Source organism: Mustela nigripes, chromosome 6 (genome assembly GCF_022355385.1).
Source record: "Mustela nigripes isolate SB6536 chromosome 6, MUSNIG.SB6536, whole genome shotgun sequence".
Lineage (NCBI taxonomy): Eukaryota > Metazoa > Chordata > Mammalia > Carnivora > Mustelidae > Mustela > Mustela nigripes.
In genome coordinates, this window is record NC_081562.1 from 121,547,311 (window position 1) to 121,559,088 (window position 11,778).

The 11,778-nt window shown below is 39.8% G+C and overlaps 1 protein-coding gene across 1 annotated transcript in view; it reads left to right on the forward strand.

Moving 5' to 3' along the window:
* The window catches only part of LOC132020410 (patched domain-containing protein 3), a 54,707-nt gene extending 43,716 nt beyond the window's left edge, over window positions 1–10,991 (forward strand). Inside the window, exon 6 of the mRNA XM_059404556.1 lies at window positions 10,951–10,991. Within this exon, the coding sequence (XP_059260539.1) occupies window positions 10,951–10,991 (41 nt within the window). The remainder of the gene's footprint in view (window positions 1–10,950) is intronic.
* The last annotated feature ends 787 nt before the right edge of the window (window positions 10,992–11,778 follow it).

Here is an 11,778-nt window from a genome sequence, read left to right on the forward strand (position 1 = left end):
GAAACTGTGCTAAATTAACTTGCTCCATTTAGTCTGCTTTTTACGTGGCTAGAGAGGAAATAAGGTGGGAGCAACATCTATTTCTTCTGAGAAATTGGGCTACTCTATCCACAATCTCCTCTAGAAGAACATACACAGTAGCCTGCAACATCCCTTTCATGTACGCCATTGAAGGTACTGCTGGCCACTTCACAACAATGCTCAAGACAGCCCAAACCTAACAGTAATCACACACTGCTTTCTTTTAGATAGAAAAGTAAGTTGTAAAGCAATATAAGCAATCTTTCATCTAACAGCTATTTATTGAGCTCCTACTACATTCTCTTGCCTGGGTCTACGGAATTAATGATTGCCAGACATAAATCGTGACCTTGTAGAGCTTTAGTCCAATAAGAAAGACAGGCATTATTGGCTAACAATAACAATAGAAGCAAATGTAAAATTATCAGTGATAAGCACCAAGAAAGAGCTGCAAGGCAGGTCCACGAAGGCAGACTTGAGAAGCTAAAGCTTGAGCTTATACTGCGGGAAGTTAGGAGTCTGCCTGGTAAGTAGTGGAGAGGTAGAAGAGTGATCCAGACAGAAGGGGCCTCATGTGAGAAGACTCTGTGGCAAGAGAGAACATGGCTAGAGAGGTCGGAGCATAGAGGAATGAGGGAGGTGGTGCACATGAAAACCAGAGTCTAAGGGAGGGGCCAGATCATACAGGCACTGGCAACTTATGTTTAGAAATAGAGTCTTTATCTTCAATGTAAAGGGGAATTTCTGAAGTGTCTTGTCTAAGCTGTGATATCAACAGATTCATATTTGAAAGGGTTATTCTGCCAGGGTGAAGGTTGGATTGTATACAAGAAAGCCATTTTTAAGGCTAATAATGCAGTATTCCACTTTTTAAAAAAAATGTTGTTCAGACTATGGTGGAAACTGACAGAAGAATTTAAAAGATGTTTTGAAGGTAAAAATTTCAGAATTCAGTGGTCGATAGGATGAGAAATAAAATAACCTGTCCAAATGAATGGTGGTGCCAGTCAATGAAAAGGGAACATAGAAACAGGACTTGGAGTAGAGCAGATATCAAAGCTTACCTATGACCCTGCAATTGCACTACTAGGTATTTACCCCAAAGAAAAAAAAGTAGTAAAAAGAAAGGGCATCTATAAAAAAAAAAAAAAAAAAAAAAAAAAAAAAAAAAGGGCCATCTCTACCCCAATGTTTATAGCAGCAATGGCCACAGTCGCCAAACTGTGGAAAGAACCAAGATGCCCTTCAACAGATGAATGGATAAGGAAGATGCGGTCCATATACACTATGGAGTATTATGCCTCCATCAGAAAGGATGAATACCCAACTTTTGTAGCAACACGGACAGGACTAGAAGAGATTATGCTGAGTGAAATAAATCAAGCAAAGAGAGTCAATTATCATACGGTTTCACTTAGTTGTGGAGCATAACAAATAGCATGGAGGACAAGGGGAGTTAGAGAGGAGAAGGGAGTTAAGGGAAATTGGAAGGGGAGGTGAATCATGAAAGACTATGGACTCTGAAAAACAATCTGAGGGTTTTGAAGGGGTGGGGGGGTGGGAGGTTGGGGGAACCAGGTGATGGGTATTAGAGAAGGCATGGGTTGCATGGAGCGCTGGGTGTGGTATAAAAACAATGAATACTGTTATACTGAAAAAAATAAAAATAAAAAAAAATACATGAAGATCTCATACAACTCAATAGCCAAACAAAACAAAACACAGTCTGATTTTACAATGAGTAGAGGCTCTGAATAGACATTTTTCCAAAGAAGACATACAGATGGCCAATAGCTACTTGAAAAGATGTTTGACATCATTCATCATCAAGGAACTTCCAATATATGTGCCAACTTTTCAGATGTTGTGCCTCATTAGCTCACTAAGAATGGATTATTGTTTATCTCATTTCCTTAAGACCCATAGGACAATTAACAGGATACAAATTATTCCTTAATGTCAAGCTTCTTACCTGGTTTTTCATTCATAACTATTCAGTCAGAGCCTTTATTTCCACAGCTTTGCTTTCAAAGTAAATGTTAAATACTCTGAGAATGCTGTGTAAAATAGTGTTGAAACTGTCATTGTAAGACTATGATCAACTCTCTCAAACTAAATCAATCTAGTTTTCATAGTGCGAGGCAGGGGGGCATTTTATTATTAGTCTGTTTCCAAATTTTCCATAAGAAAAGCACAGTCATCATGCTAATATAATGGGCTGACCCTTTATAAAATAAACTTAACCTAAAATATATGAGTATATAATTAAATTTCTTAGTATGCTTTTGAGCTCTACAAAAGCTTCTAATACCTGGTACCAAGAACGTTTACCCAGAAGAACTCTTCTTTTCTTATATTCTCCAGATTTGGCAAGAGCCATCTTCCCAGGCACTCACTACAGAACACTTACTATCTTTGTGAGATGGAAATTAATGAAAGTAACCACATCTAGAGATTTCAGTATTCAATTACATGACCACAATCAGTATAAGGAAACATCTCCAATTCCCCGCTTTGAACACAAAAATTTTAGTCCCAAGATTTCTGTTGGATGTCTCATTTCAGGATTCCAAACAAGTCCTACATACAATGGGTCAAAGGAAATCCAATCATATTTGGTGATGGAGTGGGAAGGTACAGAGGGAGGGATAGAAGGAGGGAGAGGGAAAAAGACTGATTTTAGTTCAGGAGACTCTGAGACCAGAAATTCTTCTCAAGTCAACCTGCCCACCATTATGCTTACCCATATAAGTAAATGGCTAAAAAGAACAGGAAATACTGGAGGGTAACAACAGATCAAACCTTTAATTCTAAGAGACTTTCCTCCTAGGTTGAAGATCTCCAAACTTAGATCTAGTCCTTATCCATAATTATAAGCTGTGAATTTTCCCTGCATTTAGTAGATTAGTTCTTACTACATTGGGAACATTGGCCTGGGGCCATGTTACTATCCAGATATTTTCTTAGGAAGATATAATGGACATGGCTTACATTTAAAATCTGTCCATAAACCTTTTCTTTTGAGTATTGCACCTTGTGTGGTCCATATAATTCTTATATCAAGTGGATAAACAACCCAGGCCCATCAATGAGGGTCTTTGTAGGAATACTGGGAGAGAAACTAATGGCTTCTGAGATTGATGGCTATGAAAATCATGAATGTCTAGTGTAGCTGGGGCAGTCTTTCCTGCAACCTGGACAGATGTGAGGAAGAATAAAGACAACAGGGGGGAAACAACAACAACAACAACAGAACCAACAGTGGAACATCTACATGCAGCTGTTTGAAGTTATTCAAACCCTGAACTTTTAACTCTATGTGTGGATAAATTCCCTTGTGTTTAAGTTACTTTGCACTGGGTTTCTACTACTTATAACCAAAAGGAATTGGACTGATGAAGAGAAGGAAAACAGGGTTTGAAGGGACAGTGAGGACAGTGAGGACAGGAAGGTCTTAGAACTATAGCTAGACAATAGCCTTACAACAGCATTTATGACAGGAAGGTGGCTGGTTCCCCATTGGTTCCCTTTATTTGTCTTAAAAAATTTTTTTTTATTTATTTTTTTTCAGCATAACAATATTCATTGGTTTTGCACCACTCCCAGTGCTACATGCAATCCATGCCCTCTCTAATACCCACCACCTGGTTCCCACAACCTCCCACCCCCTGCCTCTAAAAAACCCTCAGATTGTTTTTCAGAGTCCATAGTCTCTCATGGTTCACCTCTCCTTCCAATTTCCCTCAACTCCCTTCTCCTCTCTAACTCCCCTTGTCCTCCATGCTATTTGTTATGCTCCACAGCTAAGTGAAACCATATGATAATTGACTTTCTCTGCTTGACTTATTTCACTCAGAATAATCTCTTCCAGTCCCGTCCATGTTGCCAAAAAATTGGGTATTCATCCTTTCTGATAGAGGCATAATACTCCATAGTGTATATGGACCACATCTTCCTTATCCATTCATCTGTTGAAGGGCATCTTGGTTCTTTCCACAGTTTGGCGACTGTGGCCATTGCTGCTATAAACATTGGGGTACAGATGGCCCTTCTTTTCACTACATCTGTATCTTTGGGGTAAATACCCAGTAGTGCAATTGCAGGGTTATAGGGAAGTTCTATTTTTAATTTCTTGAGGAATCTCCACACTCTTCTCCAAAGAGGCTTCACCAACTTGCATTCCCACCAACAGTGTAAGAGGGTTCCCCTTTCTCCACATCAACTCCAACATATGTTGTTTCCTGTCTTGTTAATTTTGGCCATTCTAACTGGGGTAAGGTAGTATCTCAATGTGGTTTTAATTTGCATCTCCCTGATGGCTAGTGATGATGAACATTTTTTCATGTGTCTGATAGCCATTTGTATGTCTTCCTTGGAGAAGGGTCTGTTCATATCTTCTGCCCATTTTTTTATATGATTGTCTGTTTTGTGTCTGTTGAGTTTGAGGAGTTCTTTATAGATCCTGGATATCAACCTTCTGTCTTTACTCTCATTTTCAAATATCTTCTCCTATTCTATGGGTTGCCTCTTTGTTTTGTTGATTGTTTCCTTTGCTGTGCAGAAGCTTTTGATCTTGATGAAGTCCCAAATGTTCATCTTTGCTTTTGTTTCCTTTGCCTTTAGAGACATATCTTGAAAGAAGTTGCTCTGGCTGATATCGAAGAGGTTACTGCCTATGTTCTCCTCTAGGGTTCTGTTGGAATCCTGTCTCATGTCGAGGTGTTTTATCCATTTCAAGTTTATCTTTGTGTACGGTGTAGGAGAGTGGTTGAGTTTCATTCTTCTACATATAGCTGCCCAGTTTTCCCAGCACCATTTATTGAAGAGACTGTCTTTTTTCCACTGGATATTTTTTCCTGTTTTGTTAAAGATTAATTGACCATAGAGTTGAGGGTCTATATCTGGGCTCTCTACTCTGTTCCACTGGTCTATGTGTCTGTTTTTATGCCAGTACCATGCTGTCTTGGTGACCACAGCTTTGTAGTAATGCTTGAAATCAGGTAACATAATGCCCCCAGTTTTATTTTTGTTTTTCAACATTTCCTTAGCGATTCGTGGTCTCTTCTGATTCCATACAAATTTTTGGATTATTTGCTCCAGCTCTTTGAAAAATACTGATGGAATTTTGATCGGAATGGCATTAAAAGTATAGATTGCTCTAGGCAGTATAGACATTTTAACAATGTTTATTCTTCTGATCCAAGAGCATGGAATGGTCTTTCATCTTTTTATGTCTTCTTCTATTTCTTTCATGAGTGTTCTGTAGTTCCCTGAGTACAGATCCTTTACTTCTTTGGTTAGGTTTATTCCCAGGAATCTTATGGTTCTTGGTGCTATAGTAAATAGAATTGCTTCTCTAATTTCCCTTTCTGTGTTTTCATTGTTAGTGTATAAGAAAGCCACTGATTTCTGGTACATTGACTTTGTACCCTGCCATGTTGCTGAATTGCTGTATGAGTTCTAGTAGTTTGGGGGTGGAGTCTTTTGGGTTTTCCATAAAAAGTATCGTGTCATCTGCGAAGAGATAGAGTTTGACTTCTTCATTACCAATTTGGATACCTTTTATTTCTCTTTGTTGTCTGATTGCTGTTGCTAGGACTTCTAATATTATGTTGAACATGAGTGGTGAGAGTGGGCCTCCTTGTCGTGTTCCTGATCTCAAAAGGAAGGCTGCAAGCTTTTTCCCATTGAGGATGATATTTGCTATGGGTCTTTCATAGATATATTTTATGAAGTTCAGGAATATTCCGTCTATCTTTATACTTGGAGTCTTTTAATCAGGAACGGATGCTGGATTTTGTCAAATGCTTTTTCTGCATCAATTGAGAGGACCGTGTGGTTCTTCTCTTTTCTCTTATTAATTTGTTCTATCACATTGATTGATTTGTGAATGTTGAACCATCCTTGTTGCCGAGGAATGAATCCCACCTGGTCATGGTGGATAATCTTTTTAATGTGCTGTTGGATCCTGTTTGCTAGGATCTTGTTGAGAATCTTAGCATCCATATTTATCAGTGACATTGGTCTGAAATTCTCCTTTTTGGTAGGGTCTTTGCCAGGTTTGGGGATCAAGGTAATGCTGGCTTCATAGAAAGAGTCTGGAAGTTTTCCTTCTGCTTCACATTTTAGAAACAGCTTCAGGAGAATAGGTGTTATTTCTTCTTTGAACGTTTGGTAGAATTCCCCAGGGAATTCATCAGGTCCTGGGCTCTTGCTTTTGGGGAGGTTTTTGATCACTGCTTCAATCTCATTACTAGATATTGGTCTATTCAGGTTTTGATTTCTTCCTGGTTCAATTTTGGGAGTTTACAGTTTTCCAGGAATGCATCCATTTCATCTAGGTTGCTTAGCTTATTGGCATATAACTGTTGATAATAACTTCTGATGATTGTTTCTACTTCCTTGGTGTTTGTTGTTATCTCTCCCCTTTTATTCATAATTTTATGAATTTGGGCTTTCTCTCTTTTCTTTTGGATTAGTGTGGCCAATGGTTTATCGATCTTATTGATTCTTTCAAAAACCAAGCTTCAAGTTTCATTGATACGTTCTACTGTATCTGTGGTTTCTACCGCATTGATCTCAGCTCTAATCTTGATGATTTCCCTTCTTATGTGTGAAGTTGGTTTGATTTGTTGTTGATTCTCCAGTTCTTTAAGGTGTAGAGATAGCTGCTGTGTTCTGGATTTTTCAATTTTTTTGCGGGAGGCTTGGATGGCTATGTATTTCCCATACATATATGTATGTATGGGATACATAATATATATATGGACCATATGGTCCATATTATATGGACCAGCTTTGCTGTATCCCATAGCTTTTGGACCGAAGTGTCTTCATTCTCATTGGTTTCCATAAATTGTTTCAAGTCTTCTTCTCCACGTTGATCCAAGCATTCTTAAGCAAGGTGCTCTTTAGCTTCAAGGTGTTTGTGTTCATTCTGAACTTTTCCTTGGGATTGAGCTCCAGTTTCAAAGCATTGTGATCTGAGAATATGAAGGGAATAATCTCAGTCCTTTGGTATCAGTTGAGTCCTGATTTGTGACCCAGTACGTGGTCTATTCTGGAGAAAGTTCCATGTGCACTTGAGAAGAATGAGTATTCTGTTGTTTTAGGGTGGAAAGTTCTGTATATATCTATGAGGTCTATCTGGTTCAATGTGTCATTCAGTGCTCTTGTTTCTTTATTGATTTTCTGCTCGATGATCTCTCTTTATGAGAGAGGCATGTTAAGGTCTTCTACTACTAGTGTATTCCTATCAATATGACTCATTATCTTGATTAACAATTTTCTTATGTAATTGGCTGCTCCCGTATTGGGGGCATAGATATTTACAATTGTTAGATCATCTTGGTGGGTAGTCCATTTAAGAATTATATAGTGTCCTTCTGTATCTCTGACTACAGTCTTAGTTTAAAATCTAATTTATCTGATATGAGAATCGCTACCCTGCCTTCTTTTGAGGCCCATTGGCATGAAAGATGCTTCTCCATCCCTTCCCTTTTAGTCTGGGTGTATCTTTACGTTCAAAATGGGTCTCTTGTAGACAACATATGGATGGGTCCTGTCATTTTATCCAATCTGCAACCCTGTGCCATTTTATGGGCACATTTAGGCCATTCACATTGAGAGTGATTATTGATAGATATGTTTTTATTGACATTGTGTTACCTTTGAAGTCTTTCTTTCTGTAGATTGTCTCTATATTTCTGTTCAATGCTATTCTTAGGATCATTCCTCTTTTATAGAACCCCCTTTAATATTTCCTGCAGTGTCAGCTTGGTGGTTGCATAGTCTTTTAAGCCTTGCCAGTCTTGGAAACTCTTTATCTCTGCATCTATTTTGAATGTCAGTCTTGCTGGATAAAGTATTCTTGGCTGCATGTTCTTCTCACTCCGTGCCCTGAATATATCTTGCCAGCCCTTACTGGTTTTCCAGGAGTCTGTGGACAGGTCTGACGTTATCCTGATGGGCTTTCCTCTGTAAGCAAGGAGCCTCTTTGACCTAGCGGCCCTCAAGAGATTATATCTACAATTATGATTCCTCAATTTGACTATCAGGTGCCTTGATGTTTTTCTGGAATCTATAGTCTTGGGTGGAGACCATTCAGCCTCTAGGACATGAATGCTGGTTCCATTCACACAATTGGGAAAATGTTCATGAAGAACTTCTTCCACTGTATCTTCTAGACTTCTTTCTTTCTCCTCCCCTTCAGGGATTCCAATAATTCTGACGTTGGAATGTTTCATGGCATCATTTATTTCCCTGATTCTGTTTTCGTGGCTTCTAAGCTGCTTGTTCCAGGCTTCCTCTTGATCCTTTCTCTCTATCTGTTTGTCCTCAGATCATTAATTCTATCTTCTGTCTCAGTTACCCTAGCTTTGAGAGAATTTAGATTAGATTGGAACTCATTGAGCGTATTGTGAAGCTCATCCCTGGTAGCTTTTAGCTCTTCCCTAACATTGAAAATATGATCTGGTCGCTTTCAGTTCAGCCCTAATCAATTCCATTTGGTCATTCATGGCTTTCTCCAACCTAGCTATTGCCTGGATAATTGTTAGCCTGAATTCTCTTTCTGATATATTGTCTATGTTGATAGCCATTGGTTCTGTTGCAGAAGGTCCATTCTCTGTATTTTTCTTCTGTGGGCATTCCTCCTCCTAGTCATTTTGGTGAGAGATGGCTGAACGGATGTAGCTGGATGTATCAACCGTGGTGAGTCAAGGTGCACCCTGGAATGCTGCTGAGAAATCAGGGTTCCCCACCCAAATGAGAGAAAAAAGAAAAGAAAAAGAAAAAGAGGGAGAGAGAGAGAGAGGAAAGAAAGGGAAGATAAAAGAGAAGGTTCAGCCCAAATGGGCCCCAAGCTGATTTATGAAGTATACAAAGAAAACCAGACAAACAAAAAGACTGATAAAAGTATATGACAAGAGAAAAAAATATATATAAGCAAATAAATGAAGTACTTCGTCAAAAAGAACCCCAAATGTAAGATTTATATACTATTAGGACAAACACAAAAACACAGAAACACTGGTTGAAGAAAAAGATGGGAGAGTGGTTATAAATTCTCAGTGTGGGCAAGGAAGGTTGTTTTGATTCTTCCTGGATGTATCTTTATATCTTTGTTAAAGGACTCAACTACCTAAAATAAAGGGGGATTAAAAATTGGTTTACCTATAGGGGTAAAGGGGATTGGGGAAAGGGGATTACCTTAAAGTTTAACTCTATATGAATATTAGAAAATACCCAACTTTTGTAGCAACATGGATGGGACTGGAAGAGATTATGCTGAGTGAAATAGGTCAAGCAGAGAGAGTCCATTATCATATGGTTTCACTTATTTGTGGAGCATAACAAATAGCATGGAGGACATGGGGAGATGGAGAGGAGAGGGCATTTGGGGGAAGTTGGAAGGGGAGGTGAACCATGGGAGACTATGGACTCTGAAAAACAATCTGAGGGTTTTGAAGGGGCAGGTGTGGGAGGTTGGGGTACCAGGTGGTGGGTATTATAGAGGGCTTGGATTGCATGGAGCACTGGGTGTGGTGCCAAAATAATGAATACTGTTATGCTGAAAATAAATAAAAAATAAATTAAAAAGAAGAAAATAAAAATAAAAAAAGGAATAAACTAGACTAAACTAAACTAAAATTTGAAAAAAATTAAAAAAATAGAAATGCAAAAGGAAAACACAGGTGTATGTATCAAAAAGTTCAGGTTAGAAGGTTATTATGGAATTTGATGTACTGGACATCTCACTGTGCTGGTAAATAGGTTAAAAATTATCTATATTTTAAAAAATGAGCCAGAATAGTGGGAATGAATTAAAAATAAAAGTTGTCCTAGTTAAGTCCTCCCACCCCCCTCAAGACAATGGTCTCCGAGGAAACTGTTTTTTTCAGGCTTTTGTTCTCTGGATGTTTTTATGTTTGTTCACTTTTGTTTTCTCTCTCACCTTGACCGCTTTTGATGGTTTTTGTAGGTTTAGAGGAAAGCAAACTGCACCCTGACCTCCCTCTCAGAGAGAAACCTCAGTCTGGCTGCAGAGCCCAAATAAATCCCCCCTTGGCTGCAGGCAGAACAGGTTCCCAGTGGCGGTCCCTGGGGAGACAGGATTTTTTGCTTGTACCCAAAACCATGGCAGAGGAGGCTATCTGGGCAGCTGAGACTGCCAGAGAAGTTCCAAGCAGTGATCACACACTGAGATTTTCCCGCTGGCCCCAGCTGGGGCTGGGAGTGCCTGGTCTTTCGGGGTCTGAGAGCACTGGGCTGGCGCCTGTGCGCACCTTTCTCAGGGGAGGGTGTGGGGCATGACTTGGACTCTGATAGCAGGGCAGGGAACTTGCGTGGGGACTGCAAAAAGGTGGTGCTTCTGTTGGCTGGTGAGGCCCCCAGCCCCTCACAGGACCTGGGCCCCATGCACTCTCAGGCACGCTAATGGTTCGTGGACCAAGACCAGGTTCCTCTGCCGCACTCTCTCTGGCTCTGCGCCAGGGGTGGCTGTCCTGGGTGTGGGGACTTAAGCCCCTGTCTCTAACACCCTGATTCCCACAATTCCCCCCCCATCCCCTCCTGGTGATCCTTTGCTCTTTTTGAGTGCTTTCTACCAGACTTCCGAGTTAATGCTGGTCCTCAGATGCAGGGCACTCTCATATTGGGATATTACTTTCCAAAGGGTCGCCTCTGGTGGCTCCTTCCCCCTTTTGTTTATCTTCCGATGTTAGTCTGACTTTCCCACTCCACTTTACCTGCCCACTGGTGTCTTCTGCTCCGGTAGAGATCCAGACGTGTGTAATTCTGATCTCAGGCTGATTTCGTGGGTGATCAGAGTTCTTTGGAAGGTAATCAGCTCACTTTAGGGTACAGGATGAAAGGGCGCCTCCTCCTACTTCCCCGCCATCTTGTCTCCCCTTCATTTGTCCTTTCTAGGCCAAAGACAGTTTGCTAAACCAGAATATGTTAACAGTTAGGTCAGAGCTGAAAAGTGAGTGGAATTGGCTTCTACTTTTTGCTTCTGCTTTAGGCACGCTTAGGCACACTGATCTCTTCCTTCTCCTTCCTCAAACACAACCTCAGTACTCCCCTCACTTCAAAATATCATTTCCAGGAGAGTTCAACTCTCAGCACAGCTGACATTCTTAGCCTCCTTCTCCTCCTGCCTATATTCTCTGCCAGCTCATACCCTTGGACCAGACAGGGAACTCCTAGCAAAGACCACTTTACATCTGATTTCTCGTGGTGTAACCCAGTTTAAGTTGCCCAGTGCCCTTTCACTTACAAAACCCCCAGAGAAACTACTTTCCCTTGGGCTGAGATTTCAACCATTTAAACCAATTAATCCCATGCATATGCGATGCATATTATAAAACTTATTCTACCTACAAATTCTTATTTAATACCGTAACTCTAGCCTTATAGTCTATGAGCTCGTATTTGAGGGAAAGTTATAACCAAATGTCCCTAAACAGCTTGTAATCTTTAAAAAACGTAAAAAAAAAAAAAAAAAAAGAAAAAAAAAAAAAAGAAACACAAAAGCAAAAAAAAAAGAAAAGGGAGCCAACTTGTGGTTACAAACAAGTAAAAATAAAAATTTTATCCCACTTTTTCAATATATTAAAGGATCATTGCCAAAATCAGGCCCACCCTAAACAATCATTTCTCTCAGTGTTCTGAAATTCCCAGATAAAACCTCTTATTCCTCCTTTAGAATATTGTTCATGTGGAGAGTTTCCTTGTCAATCAGATTTATTGCTATCT